We start from the raw sequence: 24,442 nt of genomic DNA, 5'->3' as shown, positions 1-24,442 counted from the left end.
GAGAAGAGGCTGAGGGACCTGAATCTCTTCAGTCTCCGCAAAAGGAGACTGAGGGGGGATCTTGTGGCTGCCTACAACCTTATCAGGGGCCAGCAGCAGGGACTCAGGGAAAGTCTGTTCACCAGGGCCCCCCTTGGAGTCACTAGGAACAATGGCCACGAGCTGAGAGAGGGTAAGTTTAGGTTAGACAGCAGGAAGAACTACTTCACTGTAAGGGTGGCCAGAGCCTGGAATAGGCTTCCCAGAGAGGTGGTGCTCTCACTGTCCCTGCAAATCTTCAAGAGGAGACTGGATAGGCACCTGGCTGGGGTCTTATGACCCCTGCCACCCCCAGTGCTCCTTCCTGCCCATGGCAGGGGGTTGGACTTGATGATCTGCCTAGGCCCCTTCCGACTCATTGATTCTATGATTCTTGCTAAGAGAACCTTTGTGTTTACCTCACCATATTTACATTAATAACCTCCCTCTAAAAATATTAACACAGGAAGTTATTGTAGAAAAGCAAGCACACCATAAATTAACAATTATGTCACTGTGCAATAAACTCCCTAATAGTATGCATGGGAGAGTGTGCAGTTTTAGTGGCTAGATACCTGAAGCACAGGTATAGTCCAGATCTTTTCCAATGGAACAGGAGGTATGGAGGGATTTGGCATCAGAACTGGATTTGGAAGCTGTAGCCAAAGTCAGGACAGGATGGGATCAGAAGCTGAAACGGAAAACAGAGTAAGTCAAGGGTTAAACAGGATCAGAAACCAAAAGTCAGAGCTGAAGGCCAAGCCTGAATTAAGAGGAGAAAATTGGTGTCAGGGAAGGCCAGGGCTCTTACAAGGATTGGAAGGTGGAGTCAGAGCCAGGAGTCAAAAACCAGCAAACCATCAAGGAAGCACGCAAAAGGTCAGGAGCAAGAACTTTCACCTTTGTCCAGACAAGAAGATTGCAGGCTGGGCCTTAAGGGCTAGAGTGGGTGGGTCCTGTTGCCTGTGACTTCAGGGACTGGCTGTACTGATTACAATACTCAGCTCAGCTGGGACCAGGGTGCTGCTCTGGATTTGCTGCAGGTGATATTTATTCAGGGAATGAAAAGCCCTGATCTCTTGATTAAGACCTGCTGAGTCCAGTGTTCTGACCTGGCATCATTATACCAGTGTAGACAAAACTTACAAATGAAGTTACTTTGATGTAAGTGATAATCACACCCACTGATGGGTATGCAGTGTAATTGCCATGATTTAAGCTGCAGATCCTGTATACATTGCATGCATTCCAAAAACCCACTTATAAAATAATTACCACACATTATGGTTAAAGTTAACAAAACAAAGGTCTGGATGCAACTATTCGTCCGTCTCCCTCCACTTCCCCTTCCCCAACCCACTTCATGGTCATTCAGAAATGATTCTTTTGAAGTAGGGGAATCAAAGCAGGTTCTTGAATTTGAGGGAAACAACATGGCAAATTATTCTGGAATATCCAAGCCGAGAGAAGCACTATAGTACTTTTACATACTGTATTGTTTTACATATATCACACCCTTGAATATAGTATGCATTTTGTTTTTGAGAGGCAGAATGAAGCAGCAGCAATTTTTTCCAGAGCTGTGGCTATATAGAGCAGGGTCAGACCCTAATCTTCAGCTGAGTCACCTTCATTTTCCTGGTTAACTAAAACTGCTGCTAAAGACTGGTCTTCATTGTTAGATTTTTGATCCTGAAAAAATACTAGACTCTTCAGGGGGTTGCAATAGGAGGAGAGCAACCAGGAAAAGCAAGCTGACAAAAAACCCACCCTAATAAAAGGTTAGCTTGATTAGTGGAACATCAAGGCACTTAGAACAAGACTATTGTTAACACCTGTAAAGAATAATGAGCCATTAAGTTTATTGACTTTCCCATTTGCCTGAATACTCATGCAACAGCTATTGCACTGCAGGGTTAAGACAGGGGTAGGCAAAATCCGGCCTGCGTGCCAGATGTGGTCCACCAGCCCATTCTATCCAGCCCACAGGGCCCCTAAAAATTTAGAAAATTTATATTTATCTGCCGCTGGCTGCCTGTCATGCGGCCCTCAATGGCGTGCCAAAACTTAAAATGCGGCCCTCCACTCAAAATAATTGCCCACCCCTGAGCTAAGATCATAGGCAGGGTGTTTCTATCATAGGCAGAAAATCTGCTTCCCTACTTAATACACCCACTTCAATTTTAGGGGGCTGATTCTGAGGGAAAGAGCATGTGTTGTGTGTGAAAAAATATAGTAATATATATTTCACCAGTCTTCAGTACTGGTGAACCAACACAGACAAGATAAGACATGACCTGCACTTTTTTCTTTTGGTCAAAAGTCAAAAAAACCCAAGAAACAGCACTAAGTTTCTTTAATCTTATGCATTTTTCTGTACCTGTGTGTTTCCCTACAAAATATTTTTAGGTTAAGTAAAAGGAATGCATTTTTCCCTGAGCACTTTAATGTTGAATAAATTTTACCTATTGATAAGTTTAACTTTGAACCTGTCCTCCCCAGTGTGTATAACCAACTATAAAGATGGAGGGAGAAGCATTGGTGCAGATATCGATATATCAGATGTTAAGAAGTATAGCTAAAGTGATGATGAAACCTTTAAGTGGCTTTTTTTGCAGACGGGACATGATCGCATTTGGTGTTAAGGTTTCTTGCATTGAACCTGGGCTATTCAACACAGAACTAAGCAACCAAACAAAGGTTATCAAAGAAAGGGAGGCCATTTGGAATCAGCTTCCTCCTGCCACTAAAAAACAATATGGAGAGGGATATTTACAGGAAGGTAAGGCATTTCTTGCTTATTTTGTACTGAAAGGACAAATGTACTTGCTACTTCCAGAGACTGGAAAAATGACCCAGCCTCTTCTGGATAGAGTAACCACTCTCTTTTGAAATTTGATGTTAGACCAGGGATGCTCAACCTCTGGCGAAATGAAGCCCACAGACTCATTGAATCTGGCCCCCAGGGCTCCCCACAAAAAAAAAAAAACAGGCAGCAGGGTAGCAGTGGCCATTAATACTGCCATGCTTCCCCACTGCCAAATTCCCACGCCTATCCATGCCCACACAGCATGATATAGAGACTGGACTAGGCCCCTTTCTCCCTGCATGGCTGAATTGGGGCCAAGCCATGCCACCCTCCCCCACATGGCTGAATTGGGGCTGAGCCACACCCCTTTCCCCCCATGTGGCTGAATCAGGACCAGGCTGCCCCCCTCTGCATAGCTGGATGGGGCCCTACTGTACCCACCCCAAGTGTCAGATTGGGGCTATAGGACAGATCCAGGCCACAGACAGACTAGGCACTGCCCATCCAGCCTACCAGGGAAAAATGTTGAACACCATAGGTGTTAGACCATAATCTTACAGTGTTTATCCATGTCAAGGCTATGACTATGTACAAAAAGCAAAGAATCGTTATAATCCATCTCCTCCCTGTGATATTTTGTTCTGCCTTCAGCTATTTTGAATTTTCAGTTTGGCACCTGGGCTTTAAACAAACACACAAAAGTGCACACCTTTTACCAGATGATACAACCACAAACTAGCAAGTGTTTTCTAAGATGTCATTAAAGCACACTTCTGTAGGGACAGTTGAATGTACATGCTTGGAGACCAATGCAGAATCAGGTAATCTGATGGATTATTGCTGCACCCAACTTGTCCTGGTGATCCTTGGATTTTCCCTGTCTCTCAAATCTCTTTGGTCAAATTGCAATTCAGATCTTCCTCCACGTGAAACAGTAAGCCAGATTCACAGTCCTGTCATACACCAGAAGCAATATAGATAGCAGGTAGATCTGTTACTTCTTTGGTTTAAATTCTGTCTGTTTCTTCTTTTGAGACAATGCAAAGATTAATTGATTTTCTATAGACAATATGGATCTGGTTTTACCACCACTGCTTATGTTAACTAGTTTTACTCCACTAAGTGAAATCAATGGGACCATTTATGCAGCAAATTACTATTCATTGACTGCTCTTCAGTGAAATGCTTTTCCTCTTTGTCCAGTGGGGAATTGGAAAGTATCATTTGGCTCCGCCATTCTACAAATAAAAAAGGAAATAATACTGGAAGTATTGAGGGAGGGAAATAGAGTCAACTCTCCTCACCCCTAGGGCATGCCACTAAAATTTAGTTCTTTGTGATTTTTACAGATGCAGCAAGGAAAGGGAAGCTGGTCAGGATGTCTATGAACACAGACTTCTCCTTGGTTGTTCAGTGCATGGAGCATGCTTTAACGAGCCTTCATCCTCACACACGTTACCCTGTGGGCAGGGATGCTAAGCTTTTATGGATCCCTCTTTCAAACATGCCAGCAGCTATACAAGACTTTGTGCTCTTGAGAAACAAAGTTAAACTTGCTGACACAAGTGCAGGGTAATTCTTTTCCCTTGCTTACACTTTCCAAGTTTACCTTGGGATGGCCTAGGCAATTGAACTAGTATAAGAAGCCTTTTGTTTTAGCTTTATTCCTAAACCATTTGAGCCATGTCAAAAATGCATTTGTTATAGCTATCAAATTTTTAGCATGCCTATTTCTGAAACTTACTCTCCAGCTAATAATATATTGTATCAACTTTTTAAAGCTTGCATCAAAACTGAAACAAAGAACAATGGAAGTGTTGCAAAGAAATCATGCAATACTGCATTTTTCACTGAAGCAAAGTTGACTTTTTAAATACACAAAAGATTGTAAATTTGCTTTAAAATGCTCACTACAACCCTCACAATATTTCATATATTATTTTTACTCGATCTACAAAATGTGAACTGGAAATAGGAGAATTACCATTACATTTTTAGGGCCTAAATTTTTGGGTAATCAATTTATAAGTCCTTAAAAGGCAATGGATTTTCAATTAGGTGTCTGTGTCTTGCTTAACCTCTACTTTAGCTGTTGTAGTTTTCACCTAACCCTGGAGGTGCCAAAGGTTTTGAGGAAACTCCATTTTTTACATTAGAATTTGCCAAAATACTGAAGTTCTGCTTCTCACAATACCTTGACATATCTTGGTCTTTCCAGTCCTAAACAGATTAGCACTTACCTCACATCTAAACCCTGTCAGGATTCACAAGCTAAGCATATCTCCATCTATGCTGTCTGAGGGGTAAATCCCATATGTGCTGTCAAAAGCATATTTAAATCAGACTGCATGCAAAATCTGCAGGAGCAGAAAGCCATGCTACAGCTTCCTCCCCTGCCTACCAGTGCTGGCAGACCTTGCAGTGCGAGCCTCTATGGACTTTTTAAAGTCCCCAAAGCAGGTGAGAATCCCTGCCTACCCTCCCATACTCTGAAGCAGATCCCCTCCTCTCCATTTGCCTGCCACTGCTTCTTTCTCTACTGTATCAGGGCAGGCAAAGCCTGCCTGCTCCCTACACAGGGGCTAAGCTCAACTGAGTCACTGACTATGGCAGGAGTGATGGGTCTCCACCCATCACTGCTGCCACTGTCAGTGTCCCAGTTGACCTCAGGTTCCCCCACCTTACCCTGAACCTCCAAGAGCAGGCACAGGGAGGGGTAACTCCCCTGGCCCTCGATTGCTGCTACTGCTGCTGTCAGTGTCCCAGTTGAGTCCAAACCCTGCCCAGCCTGACTGGAATGGGGAAAAGTGGTTCTAAAGTTTCCCTGTCCCCAGGACAGCCAGGAAAGTAGGGAAAGGGAGGGAAGGAAGTGGGAGATGTGCCCCTCAGGGGTGCGTGTGTGTCTGTGTGTGGGGGGGACCCATGGGGTGCAAAGGGAGGGAAGGAAGTGGGATTATCATCCACTTTGGGGACTTTTAAAAAAGCCCCCAGAGGCTCCCATGGCATATGCCATTCTGAAATGGGGGGTACAGCCACTGCACCCTCTCTGGATGAACCCATGTTTTCCTAGAAGGAGGGAAGAGGATATAGCCTTAAATCCCTTCAGAAAAAGGAGGAAATTGAAACCAAGTCTTTCACATCCCATGTAAGTCATCTAACGACTGAGCTATTATATTAACACTTTAGGTAAAAGTGGGGGGGAGGGTGGAAGCTTTTGAAGATAGCATTTGAAATGCCCTTTTGAAGAGGAGCTTCTTGCTTGGGAATCCCAGCTGAAAGGAAGCTCCCATCCAAAGAACAAAATAAGGCTTCTAAATATGATATGGGTGAAATTTAAGACACTTCCCTGTCCTCAGCATCTCCACTTTTGGCTTGCAGGATTTTGGAGATCCCATTCTGGGGTGCCCTGTATGGTGCATTTAGATGCCTCACTTAGGACTGTAGACTCCACAATGGGGATAAAATGGCTCAATATCCTGTTGTGAGAGGGGGCCGTCTCAAGGTTGGTCATGAAGGTTGGACCACCTGTCTAGGGCAGTCCATCCACCTGACTTTCCTGCCATGCCTTTGTTGGAACTAAAAAATTGTTCATAGACAGGAGGCTCCCCATTTATTGCCCAATGCCATGGGCGTAACGCATAGCTCCAAACCAGCCCTGCACCATGTCCCATGCCTGGCAGATGGCATCCAAAGTCATTTGCAAATCCTCTGGCCCCTTGGCTTGGGCCTCCAGCCCAACTTGGCTCAGGTGTCCTCATACATGTCGAGGCTACTACTCCACCCCCTCACTGGGGCACTAATCCAGCTGGTTTATGCATAGTCCTTCAGGTCCCCACAGACCCTACTTTATGTGGCCTCTGGCTTTCTGTCCCACACCAGGCTGAACTTGGCTTATAGCCCCTCTCTGGGCCACTAATCTGCCCCCTCATTGAGGCCACTGCTCTGCCCCCTTACTGGGCTCCTGGGCCTTATAACACTTGGGCCTCAGCTCCTTCTTTAGTGGCCCTTGGCCCTGTCTCAGGCCCCATTTTATGGGCCTGGACACTGCCTCATGCCCCACTCAGTGGACCCTGTGCTTTTTTGTCAGGGTGTGCTCCCTAGCCTTTCTTCTCCACAGGATACCCACAAGGCAGTGAGGAGATGAGGCTTTCCAGTACCCCATCCTTGCCTTTCACTGGGGAGGCACATGTGTGGCATTTCCTGGAGACTGCCCTGTCACAAACAGCCCCACCACACCATCCAACCCCAGCAGGGTATAGTTTCAGGTCATGCCTCAGGACCAGGAACCTCCTCTAACCCCACAGTTCCTACCCTGGCCTCAAGGTATTTTGGGAACTGCAGTCTGCAGGCTGAGTAAAGTTGTACCTCTGGCTCCCTAGGTGTAACTGCCAGGTCAGCTCCTAGGGCCTGGGCTTAAACTGGGGCTACCCAGCCCTCATCCAATCTGGGAACCTGATGCAGTCATGTGACCACCCAATTAGGCCTAACCGCACCTGTTGGCTGCAACACAGCCTGCTCAATCCCTTTAAAGCATCAGGCACCAAAGGTGCCCTGCTACACCTGTATTTGAAAAACTGTGAAAACTCAGTCTCTAAAAATAATTATTTCCTAGCAAAGAGCTAATAACCCTGTTACTTTGAAGTGCCAAGTGACTCTTATAACAAGGGGGATTTGTCACCTATTAAAATATGTTGGAAGCTCAAGAGAGTTCATATATTTCAAGATCAAGCTCTATTAGAATTAAATGTAACTACAGTTCTGTAACTGCTGAATATTCACCTGAAGTCACAACTGGTTTGTGGGTTTCTCAGGAAATGGCTTCCTACTGTCCTACAAACTCATCAGTGATGAAACAAAATACTTTCTTTGTTCCAAAAAATTTATTGTGAAATGGTGTGGCTAAACATTAAGCCAGTCAGTGTCTGTCTAAGCATGGATGATTTTCAGTTTAACGTCTCTGGAACTCACAAAGCCTTTGTACCATAGCTTGCTTTTAGTCATCAGTGTGTTAATAAAACACACTATTAAAATTAAATTAATTTAAAATCTCAGTATTTGAGGCATTATTCGTTTTAAACCAAGTTTGAGGTGTGTGATGAATATATTAATCTGGAGTAGCTCTCCTCACTGAATTATTAGTAGTCCACATTGTAGATTTCATTGTAAAAAATTGCATTCATGATGACAAGGGGATGGAGTGACAAAAGCAAAGGATTTTTTGGAGGGGAGAGTTGTTTGTCTGCTTTATATAATTCACAGTGCAGTGCACTGCAATTAAACAGCTGTGATGTTACTACCCCCAATTACTTTAACCCAGAGATAGATGAATTACTGGCTTTTGATGCAAGTTGTCAATCAATGAAGCTCTGGCCTCTGCAAAACTGAGAATACCAGGCACCTGTTACATCACTTGTGTTCTCACCTGAACGGATACCAGTAAATTCATTACATTTAGGAGGTAATTCTATTTCCAGCACTTAAAGGAAAGAAATTGAAAAGATCTGGGGCAGTGTGGGGCAGGCAGTGTCAGGGAGGAGACCCCACCACGGATCTCTGCTCCCAGCAAAGCCAGGTCATGCAGCAGGGCAGTGATGGTTCCTGCTGCACAACTTAGCTCCACAGGGAACAGAGATCTACACCAGGTTCTCCTCACCCCTGCTTCCCGCCCCGATTGGCCCCACATTGCCAGGACTGTGTGGGGCAGGCAGTGGTGGTGAGGAGACCCCCAGCATGGATCTCTGCTCCCTGCAGAGCCAAGTCACATGGCAGGGACCAGCCATTTGTAAAAATGCTTTCATCTCATTAAACTGGTCTCTAATTCCCTTTTAATTCTGCTGCCAGAACCATTATTAACAGGTTCTTCTGCAATTTGCTCACATGAAAAAGAAAGCTATAATAATCTATGGAAAGTATTATGATTTAGTGTTTAGCAGAAGGCATCATAGAGATGCACCTCATAAGTAGCTACACATGGCAGCAAATGGGGGTTTCCCATTGACATCAATTTCTTATTGTTTAAATATCAATTCTGGTATCTCACCTTTAAATAATATGTTTGCTAACTCTATTTAATTGATTTGTTTGGTTATGGTATTAAATTAGTCAGTGGAGCCTTTCCTCCTTGCAAATGTTACTTCTGGAATACTTTCAGACTTTTTTTTCCAGATAAGGTGTTTTTCCTTGTGATGAGCTTTTTGCAATTCTCAACCATTAGATATTCAGTTTAACTAGCTAATGTCTGGGGAGTATCTGAATATCATTAAAAACATTTTATAGTCTTCAATTCCATTTTAAGAATACTGCATCTGCCTATTGATTCTGTATTCTTCATATTATAAAACATTTTGAGAAACTCAGTCAGGTATCAACATAATTTTGCACAGAAGTGTGTATCAAGCTAGGCAGATAACTTTTGAATTAGTCTTCCCTTCAAACAAGTTATTCTATTTAAAAACCCCATACTAAAGTTGAAATGCACCCCCAGCCCCCTGAAAATAGTGCTGGCGACATCTGCAGGAGCTCCTCACTTACTGCCACTGGGCTACAACCACCACTACCACACTCCTGCCACCACCGTGCCCCCCCCCAGCCCCTGGGGGCACATGTTGTTCATGCCCTTTCCTTCCCCATCCACTTATTCAGAAATTGCTCCTATTTTTCAAAAAGTCCATGAGACAGCTGTTTTTATAAAGTCCTTTGTACTGAAGCAAGTCAACAAGCATCTAATACCAAGACCCCTGTCTTCAAGAGCATTTAGACATCTAACTCTTATTAAGGTGCTTTCTTCCAAAGTCATTTGAGAATCTGACCCTAGCTTAAGAACATATAGTCTACAGACAGACATTACACAAACCAGTTTAAGTGATCAAAAACTGCCTTAAGTCTGTAACAGAACAGATGTTCAGTGCACATAAACCAATTTGAAAATTGCTGAAGCCAGTTTGAGATAAACCTGGTTGAATGTAGTATCAGAGTTAACTGATTTGGCTCAAACCAGTTTATGCAATGTCTGTCCCAGACCCCTTGCTGGTTTAAATTAAATCAGACTCCCACAACACCCTGGCATGCCTTCTGGGTTGGGCTGAGCTCTCTGCTCCACAGCAGGGCTGGTCCCTCCCCACCTTAATCATAGCATCCTGCAGGGACCTTGCCACACCTCCCCCTCAGCTCAGCTCTATGGAAGGAAAGGGAGGGCTGTTCTCGCACCCTTCTCCCCACCTCCCCACGTGCCTGCATTTTTTCAGTCCAGAGGGGATGTCTGTGCGATTACAAATTGGTTCAGCCTAGCCAGGTGAGACTAACCTGCAAAGATTTAATCAATTCAGACTCAGGCTTTCTGAATGTCTGTCTCTAGCCATAATGCACTTTTTTCAAAGATCTCCAAAGGAACAACAAGAAACCAATTACTGAGCCTCAGGTCAACATGGTCTCTTCAACGAGATAAGGATAATCTCTGTACAGAGATGTAGCAGAAAGAGCAGCTTTGTGCTTTGGGCAGCAGTAGCACAGAGGGTAGCAGCAGCTGCTGTGACACTGATGACAGTGGCTATTTCACCCTTCCCCCCCCAAATAAGTGGCACCTTGTGGTGCTGGCCTGGGCACACCGCTCAGTTATGCTGCTGGGTCTAAGATTTAATCTTCTCCTAGTTTTGACCCCAGGAAGTTGAGGCCACTCACTCTATACCCAGGTTTAATTAGCATTTTTTTAATTTTTAGAACATTTGACTAGCATAGAACATGCAAGTAGGTTATTTCTTGCTGAAATAAATTCTGCTTTCAGTAACAGTAGCATAGGGGGCCCAATGGTGCCTGTCTTGCTTGAGTGAATAAAGAGTAAGGGTGGGTATCAGGTAACTAACTCCCTGTGCAGTGTTCCATTGTAGGTGTTCAATCCAGTCCCATTGAAGAGTTAGCACCAGCACTACCACTGGTGCCACTATCACCAAGAGAGTAGGGAGGAATGGAATGAAAGCAGGATTCAGGCTTCCTAGAGGAAACTCACCCATTGGGCCAGAAAGCCAATTTCTAGCGCCCCATCCAAACACATCCAACATTTACAGCACTGATACAAAAAGCCTTGAGTATTCTGTGCATCCATAGCTCTGGACAGACAACAGCTTCTGGATAATGTGTATTTCCAAAGCATCATATCTGCCACATTCAAAAACACATGCAGGCAAGTATTCAAATACCTGTTTTACAAATCAGGAACTTGAGATGCAAAGGGTGTGTCCTGATGAGCGGGTACATGCAGGGGCATGCTTTTCTCATAGGACAAACAGCAGTGTCACATATTTGTGCTACTGCTATTTGTCTCTGGGCACACCCCTGCAAGCACACTCCAGCAGATGGAAAATAGCTCTGGGTGGTGTAGGGAAGGCTGAGGCCAGCCTCAGCAGCCTTACCTAGGGTCCTGGGGGCCTCCTGGGGCAGCAGTGGTACTGAGCCAGCCTTTTGGAGCCTGGCCAGCAGCCAGAGCACGGTTGTGGACAGTCAGGCTCTGTTTTTGGTGGCACATGCTGCTGCTACATGTGACATGCCACTTCTTTAGCACAGGTTTTATTTTTACACCAGGATCTCTGATGTGCCATGCTGCAAATTAGCAGCATGGCAAACAGGTCTGGGGCACTGCAAACTTCACGTGCATGCTGTTGGGACATGCTCAGAGAGGCTATATGATATGACCATGGTCACACAGGAAAAAAGGGTTACATTAGTAACTCCACTCCAGATTCCTGACTCCCATTCACCCACTTTAGCCAATAGACCATACTCCACTTTTTATAATCATAGGCTGCAATAAACAGCCTTTAAAACATCTATGTGACTACCATAGGGGTGCTCAAACTTCTGGCTCCATGGGCAGGTTGAGTGGCAGGGGCTCATCTACAGGTTGGATCCAGTGTGGGGATGATGCAAGGGGTTGGTCTATAAGCGTCACCAAGCATGCCAGCATGTCCTGGATTCTACTGTGGTGCCACCCCAAAGGTGGGCCCAGCTGCAGAACAACCCCACAAGCCACACTCAGCTCCACATTCTGGATTCTGCGACAAAGCAACCCCATGTCCTGGCACAATCTGGTGCGTGGGGTTACATCATCTGGCCCTCAGGGCTCCCCACGGGTCCAGAAATTTGGGGGCAGAAGAGCAGTGGCAGCATTCCTTGTTACAGCTCTGGAAACCACCACTCACCCACTGCTAAATTTTTGGACCTGTGACAGCTCCACAGGTCACATTCAGCTTGAAGGCCGGAGGTTGAGCACTACTAGTCTAGCATGAATAATGTTGATTTCTTTGTTGCACTAGGGGCCTGTAGATCTCATTTCTTTTCCAGGGCTATCCTTCAAGCAGTGGCATTTTTCCTTGCACTGTGTAGGAGCCAAAGATGCAACTAAGAAATAAGCCTGTGGAAGTAAGAAGTGATGTTAACTTTCAACTGTTGTATTCCAATGAATTCCCAGTTTTAGGTCAAGTTTTTGAGTCTCCCACACAGAATCCTACAAACACAGCTCACATTTCACCTTAATAATTCTGTTATGCTCTCTCACACCTTGTGTTCTCTCTCTCAGGTGAAAAAGCTTTATGGAATAATTCCATCTACTAGTTGGTTACAGGATATTAAGTAGGGCCTTTTAAAAACCTGCCAGAAGATTGTATTCAGTTCAGTAGCCAGGATCTTCAACATAAAAAGTCGCTACAGAAACCCTTTTTTAGATCTTGTCTGTTATACAAGATCAAGTCAGTAGATGCTGGAGACACCTGAACACGGGAATACAAACCAGAATCTATCCCAAACAGACGAATCTCCTCCAGGAATGACTTAGTAAATCATGCAGTTCTAGAATTATGTACTGTATATCTTGATCATTTAAAATCAGATCACCTATGATAGTACTGGACTGCTCAATGGTTCAAAATATCAGCCAGGGAAGGGAAGAGAGAGAGATATCAGTCACCTTTATACAGAGAGAGCTGAAGTCAATGGGAAGCAGCAAGGGACAGAAGGAAAAGAGTGAAAAAGCATCAGAAGAAGAAAAGATGGAGCTGACAATATATATTAAAAAGGCATAAATATCTACAAGAATTGTCATAAAAAAGCAGCACAGAACCCTTTGCTCTTTATGCATAAAACAACTAACAGCTCATGTGAGGAAACACTCAGCATAGCGAGTAAGGCCTACACAAGGTAGTTCTAATTATTTGTGAAATGACAGTGGAGATTCAGTGACATTCAGCATAATCCCCCCTTGAGAAGCAGATCTACAACCATGTTGCTATCTGCTTCCTAGCATCATTAAAAAAAAAGACAGAGCACTAACCTCAGGTCCCCACAGAATGTCATAAATCCATTTAAGGTCTGGAGTGCTAGTTTGAATCTACCAGTAAATGTCTGATCCAGTTAAAAGACACATCAATACTGGAAGTTCCCTGCTGGCTTCATGACATAAGAGATACAAGTGCATATATTTTTTGTCTTTCTAGTTTTGCCACTCATTTAAATGGTTTTAGATCAACTTCCACAAACAATTTATCTATCAGTTCCAATGTCCAACATTGCCCAAGCCAGCTCACCTTGTGCAGCTCTGCCCCTATGAGTACAGAGATATGTAGGTTGAAGGATAAGTAAGAGAAAAGGACAGCAAGATACAGGCAAAAAATTCTTTTTGCATTCAAAGCTGAAATGCAGCACTCAAGTTTTTATGACACCTCTGGGGAACGATGGGCTAGCATATAAAAGCCATCCTTTAAATTCTTTGTCTAGCTGGCAGTCACCCATCCTTTAATATCTTTGTCTACCTAATCTAAAAGTGAATTTAAACTTCCATTTAAAAATGACTTCAACTCCTTGGACACACCATTTCTAGGTCTTTAAAATCTGCAGCATAAATCAAAGGAAAGGTTTTCTTTTCTTTTTTTTTTTTTTTTTGCCTTATCAGTAATCAAACACATACATTTATTTTCCTTACTTTTTGTGTATTCAACTCTAATAAGCATCAATAAAAACTTACACAAGTCTAGAAAAAGCAATTAGTTCAGGGTGGACCAGATTCAGCTCCTATTAGAAATCAATAGACAGATTTCCATTGGTTTCAAAGATGATGAATTGGGCCCCTGATGAGTCTTGGCAATCCTTATGTTTGTAAAATATTGCATATAGGTCAGCAGTGCTGACCTAGATAGGGTAGGCATTTGAGTACTCCTAAAATTAATCCCAAGAGGCTAAACTAGAGTAATCAGAAGGTAAATCAGAATCGACAAGAAGGAACTGTGCAGTGCTTGTCATCACCTTTACAATGATGACAGTGCTTGTCATACACCTTACACAGCAGCAGAGCAGACTAAACTTCTATTGAGATTTCAGCACCGCTATGGATTGGACAATCCTACTGGGAAACCTTGTGAATTGAAATTCATGACAGCTGCTTCATTCTACCAGTAACTGGCAATAGTCAGCTCTGTACTCTTGGAAACATTAAATGAGCTTGCATTTGTCTCTCCAGAACATAAGTACCAGCACAAAGGAAAAAAACCCCAATGCGTTTAAATACAGTCTATACAAGGTCTCAGAATAGTTAAGAACAAATTGAGATCGGATGCACAGATTAAGCGTCTATCAGATGCACAGATTAAGCAACACTAAACAGCTTCCACGAAAAACACTCTTTTGGAAGACATCATTGCTTTAGCCATATAGTCTGGGAGATTTTTGTGCCTGCAAACTTTTATTTTGTTTTACACAGAGCTTCGTGGGCTAACTGTTCACCTCAGAGTTCACAGGTCACTTTTTTCTGAGGCTCTTAAAGATGATGTCATGGAAAATCAACATTTGTAGCAATGCAAATAGGGTTAGGAAGTACTGGAGTTCAGTGCTCATTTTAACAACTTCTGCAGACTGCCTCCAGCCTGTTTTCCTTCAATCAGGTAAAGTGGTGTGTACCATTGATCACAGTGCTGAAGTTTATTAAATGTATTTTTACTAGGTAAAAATCTTTCAAACTGAAAATACAACATACTGTAAAGAACCAAACTGGATTAGAAAGCTGAACTGCTCAGAGCAGGGTGTGGGGAGAATGGAATGAGAGGAGGAGGAGGTACATGCTGCGGTACTAAAATTAAATTATACCAACCCTAACAGAACAATCAGACGTAACACAGAGAAGGCCACATGCACCCCAGGCAGAATTAACTTGTGGAAGAGTGGAAGAGCCACCTGTTGGCTCCCGTGTGGCTCTCCCATTAAGGCGGGCCGGGCAGTTATTTCAGGCAGAGGGCTGTTTACTGAGTTTTGGCAAGCCATTGAGGGCCACATGACAGGCAGCCAGGGGCAGACAAACATTAATTTTCTATATTATTTAGGGGCCCCATGGGCCTGATAGAATGGCCTGGCAGGCTGGATCTGGCCCCCGGGCAGCATTTTGCCCACCCCTGCATTAAGGAGTAAGGTGTTCTGCCCTTTTGTTGTGGTGGTTGATTTTCCAAAACCTTTAGATATCCAGGAGGAGCAGAGAGGGGCAGGAATCTGTCAGTGTACTAGGCCATCTCAGTAATACAAGGCATTTTGCTCTACAATCCCATTTTATGATTGCTCGTAAAGGAACCAGGATCCTCTACATTTCCCTTTAGCAAGTTCTCTCCAGGTTTTTCAACATACAATACAACAAGGCAATTTCCACAAGATAGCATCTAGATTTCTGCAACAGATTGCTAGTGATTCCTTTCCTCACCAATTGACTTAGACTTTTAAATTTGAGCTAGACTCAAAAACAAGTTGCCATTGCCTAACACCTCTTTGTCAAATGACTTTTAGGAAACTTTTTGGTCATTGCAGCATTTGACTTGAGGCTGTCTCTTACAGACTTCAGTACAGTTATATAACAAGGGGTGGGCAATCAGACCCTGCCACTACAGCCACCCAGAGCACAGCCCCCGGTGGTTATAGCTCTCCTTCAGTGCTTAGCACGCTCATCTTTTCCATGCAGATTTTCTAGGGCAAATTGTTACAGTGAAGGCCATCAGGAATTTTTTTTAGCTCCTTCAAGTGTTCCTGTAAAATAAAAAATGCCTCAGGACTCCCTGAGATATTCCAAACATGATTCCTAGTGTACAAGTGAGGAACTATGGTGCCCCTCGATAGTTACAGCAAAAGGTCACCCAATAATCAGCTGGCAAAATGCAATTTAAGAGCCAAAAGAATTTCACATTACAATATCTAGAAAGAGATGGAGGGGTGTTCATTGACAGTAAATATCTCCAATAATCTAACACATTTATCTCCTTCAATTTGATCATTTAAAATGACTATGTAAAGCTAATAGTAAATATCAAAATGCCCAACCCTGGATACTATAAGTTATATAGCAAATACCACTGTGAGGCATCTAAGTGGAAATAGACTTCTGCAGTGCTGAGCCAACCCAGAGAGGTCCCATCAATACCATTGCCTACTGAAGGTGCTCAGTACCACTCTTATTGAAGGACAGGCTTTTTCTGATTAGGCATCTAAACATGACTTTGCATGTCTAATTTCTGGCATCCACTTTCAATAAGCATCGGCTTCTCTCCAAACAGCCTCCGTGGCCAAGAGGTAAATATAATTCCAAAAACTACAGATTCAACCAAGCTGCAATAGGAACAACCCAGATATTTGGGGGAGGGGGTGGAGGGAGGCGTCAGCATTCAGGGTTACCAGCACAAACCTATAATATCCAAGAGCTAAGAGTCATAAGCCAGACAGTAGGGACTAGGCAGCAATGCAGGCAGGAACTAGGCAAAGCAAATGAGGAATCAGACAGGAGTCAGTCTCAGAGATGGAATGAGGAGCCCGACTAGGAAACCTAGAACAAAAAAATTCAAGAGCACTAGGCCCAACCAGAGGGGACTCTTATCTCAGTGAGCTCACAGACCACTGCAAGAGCTGCTACTTACACGCTGCAGCCATACCCCATCACTTTAACTGGGGGCAGCTGATAGTAGCCATTCCCACCCAGGCAATCAGAGCTTAAGTCTGCCTTTTTTGTTTTTTTTTTTACACAAGCCGAACTGTTGTTAATCATGAATCAGGTTTCAGCATGGATTTCCACCACGAACAGGAATCTTGTTATACACTTAAGCATCTCACAACACTCACTTGCAATTTTGTGGTAAACAATGTTCTGAAAATACTTGTTCTTACAGTAAAGCTAGGATACACAACTGCATATACTCTTTCAACATGAGGTCATCATAAGCATTTTCATTCATCTTCCCACTTTATCTGCATAGATGAAATTTACTATATTTCCCTTAGTTAGATGTCCAGATCAAGTAAGGGAAAAGAGACATAGCACACTGAGATACTACAATGAAGTTCTTCCTTGTGCAAAGACCAGAGAATTACAAGCAGATGGAGAACGCCAACACTCGGCATTCTGACATTTACAGAGTACACAGGGAGCGAGTCTGCACCCACCAGTATAACCCAGCGTTTTCTGTTCCTTCCTAGAGTTCACACAGCTTCCATGCCACCAACTGGAAAAGCCTGTGGTGTGTCAACATGCACAACTGCTCCATTTCCTTTCAGAATTCTTCTCTTGTCCAGGGATGCTGCAAATAATCATAAATAGTGCCCAAAAGAGGCAATGCTATGAGAAATGCACATGCCTCCTTTCCTCCTGAAACATTCCCAAGGCACTTTGCAGACCAAGGAGAGAAGAGGCGAATGAAGATGCTTCTTGAAAACAGTGAAAATCTATGGGAAGGGAGGTCTAGAGAAGGTTGTGCCAAGTGCCTGTATTATTCATGGACACCATTCATATTGTGCCAAAGCAGCTAACCTCGCTCCCCATTTTAATAAGAAGCTGAGACTAGGAACAAAGACTTTTATAGAAGCTGGGTTTAAGGAAGCTGGGGAGTGATTTAGCAGGTTCTCTCTAATAAATTTCTAAATCGTTAACATTATTTGCTCATAGCCTTTGCTTTCAGACTTAATGCACATAGGAATTTTGGCTTCCATGCTTCTTCCTGTTATTTGCTGGCTCATCGGAGACAGTCCCAAAGTGAAAGACCTCAATGGAAAGCATATCTTGATAACTGGATGTGGCAGTGGGTTTGGGCACTCACTGGCTCACCAACTTGCCAGAAAGGGATTTTGCGTCATTGCTGCATGCCTAACAGAAAAAGGAAGTCAAGAACTGATAACCCACAAATCCCTCTCCTTGAGGACTGTGATACTGGACTTAACTGATTCCAGCAGCATCAACAATGTAGTGGCATTTGTCAAAGCAGAGACTGAGGGGCAGGGTAAGTGGTATACTTGCAGATCATAGGAATTGCTAAATATGCTCTTATAATATAGAAAAGAGTTCTGCTAGTAACTATCTGTGATACACCCTGAGCCAGGATTCAGTCAGATGCGCCATTGAAACACACTCCTGAGACATCCTCAGTACTTCTGGGCTGCCCTTCAGACACGGCCCCATCTCTCCTGAGATGCTCCAACGGTCACCTTCCTGACTGGTGGTGCCTTGGCTCTATCTGCCTCATCCAGGTCTTGCCAGCTCTTAGCAGAGCGGAGTTTTCCAGCTAGAGGAATCACAGCCTTGTCCAGTCATACGCTCAGACATTTTAAGTCCCCTCCTTCTGTAGAAGAGACCTGTATGGTGAAATGGTCTAAAATCACACTTACCATTAACACTAGGTTAGTTATAAAAGATAAAAGAAATTAGTAACCATACATTGAGAGACATGCAGAGATACAAAATCAACAAACAAAAGGAAATATCAGAACAATGATCTGATCTTACTGTGGATCTTAAACCTGGGAATGAAGCTTCTACTCAGCTCAATAGATTAGAAAGCAGCTGCTACCTCTGACCTTCCTCTCAGAGTTGCTGCAAATTCTTCTGTCAGCCTATTTCACTCAGTCTAGTAGCCGAGGGATTAAAACACTTAATGCCTGAGAAACTCTAGACAAACAGTAGCTCCTATGGCAAAGCTTCAGCATGGTTTCTTATCTGGCCATTTAAATACATTATCTATTGGATTCTTGAGGAGCACAAACTATGCATATAGCATCCTGCCTCTTGGGCCCAAAGGCCAGGAAGTTGTATGCATAGTTTACTAGACCAGAAGATATGCATCTGTTTACCAGACCAGAAGTCTTTTCTGCTTGATTTATGACCAGAGAGTACTTACATCTTTTCGGACATATCCTAAGGACACTGTTTTCACTTCTCCAATTATGAGATTTATGAGATTCATAACTCTCCAATTTTGAAGTTATGATTATTATCCTTCCCTGAATATCCTAAGTAGTCAGGAATTGGTCTCACTACAGGAATCTTCTTTTAAAGTATAAATTTGTCATTTGTCTGGAAAGACCTGGCTCATGCCTCAGACCACATTCACAAGCATCTATTTGACTGGCCATTAAAAACACCCATGTCAAACACTAATTCTCAGCAATTATTCCTCTCTGGTGCAAAACTCCTTGTTTAGAGTGTAACTCTTAAAAATCATTATATTATGCAATCCTGGCTCTACTATAACATATAAGAAATACATTTATATAAAATACCAGAATGCATCATTTGTATCATTAGGATGATAAGGCTAAATACAGCTTGAGCTACCTATCCATAAAAACTACACGTCATATTATTTAAATCTGAAAAACATGCATAACATTCCACAATCATCTAAAAACACTGTGGGTTTATGACACCTCCCATAATTAGTGCAGAGGAATAGTCCTTGTACTGATTAAGACTGTTCATACTTCAGGTCTAGAGATCTACCTTAGGAGTTGATTTAGTACCTATCACTGTATTTCCCGTTACCCCAAATGCAATTTCCACTGGGCTTCCCTCTCTCAATCTGGAACATAGCTTGTAGGAACTTCACTGGAACCAATGAGAGCACAACTAACCTTTTTTGGCCGTAAAAATTAGCCAGCCAATTAGAAATACCTAAGAGTAAGAGCTTGCGTTCTCTTCCTTTGGGAAAGGAAAGGGGTGGTTTTGTCTGTGTGAAAGAGACTGTAAGAGTCATGTAAAGATCACATTGACACTAACAGCCCACTGGCGCTTGCCCATATCAGTCATTCTAACTGGTTTCCTACAGCTATTACTGCAGGGGTGCTATTTCATGCTAGAGAACACTGCTGATACTGAGTGTACCAGTGAGCTCACTGATGTGAAAGAGGTAAAGCACGTGCTCCTGAGTACCCAGGAGGACAGTGTCTAAAATATTATTTGACTGTTGCTATTGGCAGAAAATAGGAAAAAGCCAGTTTTGGTTCCCAGACCACAGAATGTATTCTGCTGTGACAAGGGCTCCTCCTTTCTTAATCTCACATTAGCATTTGAAAGCAAACACGGAGTGCAGGGTTGTTATTGTGCGTAGGACAAAGACAAAGAAGGAACAGAGCATAGTACATGCAGCTGAAGCAGAAACCCAGAAAATAACAGCGCAGATCAGTGAGAACCAACAGCAAATGAACCTGTTTTACTAATAGGATTTTCTCCCTTTATTTTAAATAAATTATTAATTTATATTTTTATATAATTATTTGCTGACTTTTTAGTATATATATTATAAAGGTCAAGCTAAGTACTGCTCTGAGGGCATTGTAAAAGACAACCAAGAATGCCTCCCCTCAGGGACTTTGCTCCACCTACCATTTGTGACAAGCACTATGTTCGCAGCCCCGTCTTCACGGGAGAGGCAACTGCAGCACTCACGTGCTCCTTGTCCTGTAGCCGTCTCTGCCAAGGAATCGACCAGTGAATAAATAAGTCAGCTGCACTATTTTCTCCCTCTTGAAGTAGCCTGCCCTCAGCAGGATTCTGTAAACACGTTAATAATATGGCACTAGTGTATTACTGTTTATCTGTCATTCCCAAAGTCCTTTACAAAAGCTAGATAAATATTTTAATGCCCATTTAACAGTTAAAATAACAGAGATATGTTAAGTAAACACATTCAGAAATGACCATTGATATAATCCCAACTGAAATCATTTCTCCATGAACATTTTACATGCTATTGGCTTAATATAATTTTTTGATGCCTTAGGAAGGTGAAAGAAAGCTTTTCAGCTGTAATATATATTCAGGTACTTAGGAAAAACTATCCAGCTACATCCACCTTGTTAAACTGCAAAACTCCTTCCCTGGACTTTTGGGAGGGTGAGGGGTGAGGGAGTGATCAATTTTGTTGGATCAACTGTATGGTTACAATAAGGGCAGACAAGCTTTTGAATGCAAGACATGCTTCATCAGATCTCAGTGTGAACTGTAGCGTTTCATCCCCACAAGCTGAATCTCCAAACCCACTCTTTGGTGTGATATTGCCATACATTAGAAGCCATATTTTTGGAGTTCTCCTAGGGCTCGTTGGTTTGGTAAACAATGCTGGAAGAGCAATACCTGTGGTACCCGCTAGCTGGATGCAGATAGAAGATTCCCATACCATTCTCGACGTCAGTCTGATGGGTCTAATTGAAATCATCCTGAAGCTTCTTTCACTTTTGAAAAAGGCCAAAGGAAGAGTAATCAATATAGCCAGTGTAATGGGCCATGTGGCATTTTTAGGTGGTAGCTACTGCTTATCAAAATGGGGTGTGGAAGCCTTCTCTGACATCTTACGGTGAGTTCACATGATTTTGAATCTGGGACTGGATATCTGATGCTTTACACTTCACAGGTGTCAACATCTGAATTTGTGGTTCAATCCACAAGAGGTTAAAGAAAAGCTCTGAAATCCTGGATCTGATCCAAATTTTGGTTCCTTCCTTCAGAGCTTAAATTTGGCCACATCTGGGAGAAGTAATTTGGAGCATAATTCCTTCCTTGTTCTCATTTCTTAACAGACAAAGTCTTTTTGTATAAACACATAGGAGATGCAGCTTTGACTCCAACATTTAGTGTCAAAATCTGGCATATTTAACACCTTAGATCTCCTGCTGTACTAGCTCTAGTAAAAGGCAAAAAATGTATACAATCTAAAGAGAAAGCAGAGTTACTACACTCCTAACTTAACAGTACCTAGTACACATGGAAGGGCAGAAGTCTAGGCAGAAAAATCAGAAGAAAATTATGGTAGTGTTGAAGTGATATTGAAGGACTAATGGTCTAGGAAATATGGAAGAGGGAAGAGTTTTGTGGGCCATCAGTGGTTACTATGATATGCCAAAAAGCTTGTCTAAATCTAATCTCAACCATACAGTTGGGCTAATAAAAGATGCTCACCCACAAAAACTCTTGCCTCTAGAAGAAAATTATGTCACTAAAACTATTATCAAATCCACTATATTCAGAAACCATTCCAGTTACCTGGGACTTTACTGCTCTCTTGTCTTAAAAAAAAAATCTGATGATAAATAAACAAAGAAACTGTCCTTTCATTTATTTTGCTTAGCCATTTTTTAAAGTGTCAGTAGACTGCTCTTCACTTGCACATATAATTCCTTTTGATATGAATGCACTGGCAATTCCATCAGGCAATATATAGTATTTAACTATATTTTATAACTGGCTCAAATTCTCTTCTTCATCATTTTTGACTATTTTCCTTTAAGGATACCTGCAGGGATTGGGTCCCTGACTATTTCAAGATAAAATGGTTGCTCTGTGGGTTATGAATAGCTTCAAACAAACCTGACTTGCTTCTAAGTTCTGCTATTGCCAATTTTATCTTTGGCCCATTTTTTCCTGCACTAACTGTCCACAATAATTTAGACCCAGGTGATTCTCAGGAGTAATTAGGCAACTTAGTCAAAGACACTTGAACACAACTGCTGTATATTAAACTGAAGGGGAACAGATCCTCATTGAAGACAATAGCACATGCAACCACCAGAGGTATGGTTCAGGAGGCTGAGATGCTTCTCAATAGGCAGGTATAATTTCTGTTGAACCCATCTGGGAGCAATTGTGAACATTCATATAAAGGATCATTTACTCCAGGGACCAAATTAACAGCTAGTGTAAATGAGTTCTATTCCACTGTGTTCTTTGAAAAGCACCTGCCTGAGCCAACTCTAAATTTGGCCTCCAGAAGATGTGCCAGGGGCAAAGATACAATTTTTTTGCTGATGAAGCTGCCTTGTAATTCAAAATATATATTCTAAACATCTGCTCTTTCCCATCATATTCCAGAAATTAAATTAACCTGCATCATAGGAACATTTAATTAATGAAACCGACAGAGCTTAGGCTTCTAATCAAGTCAAATAAATTTGTGCAGTTGTGTTTTGTTTTCAGATAGATACAGGAGTAGATCCGATCTCTGTTCCCTAGGCAAACCCACATGGAAAAGACATTACCATATCTGTTGCTGCATTCGAAGTTCCTTGTAACTAGATTGCCTGCTTCACGTTCCAGTGAGTATTTTCCTGCAATAGTTTTAAAAGGAAGCAAATACTCTTTTCTGCAATAATTTGGACGTTTGAGATATTTGTTTTGGCATAACTAAAAATAACATGTCTATATTTCCGTTTAGATGTTCTAAAACTACAGGCTCTCACAATGGTTATAAAAAACACATAATTGTTGCAAGTTCTAGGATGAAAAAAGAAATTTTATTTCCTTTCTGGGAGAGACATGCAGCATTTTGGAGTAGAAGTGAGCATTATTGAACCTGGGTTCTTTAAGACTGGTGTGACTAGCTTAGAGGTTATTGAAAGAGATCTATTAAGACTTTGGAATTGGCTGTCTTCAGAAGTCAGAGAATACTATGGAGACAAGTACTTTGTTAAGTGTAAGTACAAATACATAATATAACATTTTTTGCATTTATTCATTTGTTTATATGCTGTTTGTTCATTTGTTTATATCCTTCCAACAAAGGCTCAGGGTGGCTTAACAATAATAGAACAAAATGTGTAGCATAAATGTTTTTACTGGACTCTGTAACTCTAGTAATGGACAACCTTTGAAGTATACCTCTCCTCTTGGGTGAAGGATCCATTCTGTTGGTACACACTACAATGATGGAAGGAGGTTACTTACTGTTATTTCTAGGACAGTCAGTGTCTGGGCCAGTTTACATACAACTCAAAGGTATTTTTTCTTTTAAACTTTTATACCATCCTTGTGCAGGTGGTAAAGAAACGTTTATACACATCCATTCATCTCCAAGGTTCTGATCAGCAGAACTGCCCCAAGAAGTGAGCAAATTGCTAGTTTTGTCTTTTATCACCATTAACACCTGCATGCTTTTTGACAGTAGGAAGTTTTAAAAATTCTTTAGCTTCCAGGATAGTCTACATTTAACCAGACAAGTCTTCATAATATATCCCTATGCCCCATAGTACAGTGCCTTTTCTCGGGGAAGCATTTCCTGCACTACTCCTGTGCTATACATGATTTCTAGACTTGTGTGAACTGGCAAATATTCACTTTGGATTTGGAACAGGCCGATTCAGAGAACAGTGATTCGATTTGGAGATTTGAATCACTGTCCTGATTCAATTTGGCCAAATCAGATCTGAAAGATTTGACACTGTTTTGGAGATTTGGCCATAGACTAAATAGGTGGCTGACACAGCTGCCTCCAGCTAGTAAGTCTGTTGGGGTTGGAGGAGGAAAGGGGCATGGGGGAGGGATTGGGGCCGGGACAAGTTGTCTAGCTGGGG

General features: G+C 42.4%; 2 protein-coding genes across 2 annotated transcripts in view; both read left to right on the top strand.

Moving 5' to 3' along the window:
* The window catches only part of LOC109323234 (dehydrogenase/reductase SDR family member 9-like), an 11,957-nt gene extending 7,233 nt beyond the window's left edge, over positions 1-4,724 (top strand). The window contains exons 4-5 of the mRNA XM_019554692.1: positions 2,637-2,800; positions 4,177-4,724. Of these exons, the coding sequence (XP_019410237.1) occupies positions 2,637-2,800; positions 4,177-4,403 (391 nt within the window). The 3' untranslated portion in view covers positions 4,404-4,724. The remainder of the gene's footprint in view (positions 1-2,636; positions 2,801-4,176) is intronic.
* A 13,092-nt stretch (positions 4,725-17,816) lies between these two features.
* LOC109322583 (retinol dehydrogenase 7-like) lies at positions 17,817-24,255 on the top strand. Its single transcript, XM_019553626.1, has 3 exons — positions 17,817-18,105; positions 21,195-21,453; positions 23,405-24,255. Exons 1-3 carry the CDS (start codon positions 17,817-17,819, stop codon positions 23,586-23,588), a joined length of 732 nt encoding a protein of 243 aa, XP_019409171.1. The 3' UTR covers positions 23,589-24,255.
* The last annotated feature ends 187 nt before the right edge of the window (positions 24,256-24,442 follow it).

Source organism: Crocodylus porosus, unplaced genomic scaffold, assembly GCF_001723895.1.
Source record: "Crocodylus porosus isolate Cpor-Errol unplaced genomic scaffold, CroPor_comp1, whole genome shotgun sequence".
Lineage (NCBI taxonomy): Eukaryota > Metazoa > Chordata > Crocodylia > Crocodylidae > Crocodylus > Crocodylus porosus.
This window is presented reverse-complemented; position numbering and strand designations above follow the sequence as displayed.

Excerpts from the sequence above, each read along its gene's own strand:
- LOC109322583 (XM_019553626.1), top strand. The coding sequence starts at position 17,817 with ATGCTTCTTCCTGTTATTTGCTGGCTCATCGGAGACAGTCCCAAAGTG. Across the intron at positions 18,106-21,194 it reads AGCAGAGACTGAGGGGCAGG|GGCTCGTTGGTTTGGTAAAC; the intron begins GTAAGTGGTATA and ends GAGTTCTCCTAG. Across the intron at positions 21,454-23,404 it reads GCCTTCTCTGACATCTTACG|AGACATGCAGCATTTTGGAG; the intron begins GTGAGTTCACAT and ends CCTTTCTGGGAG.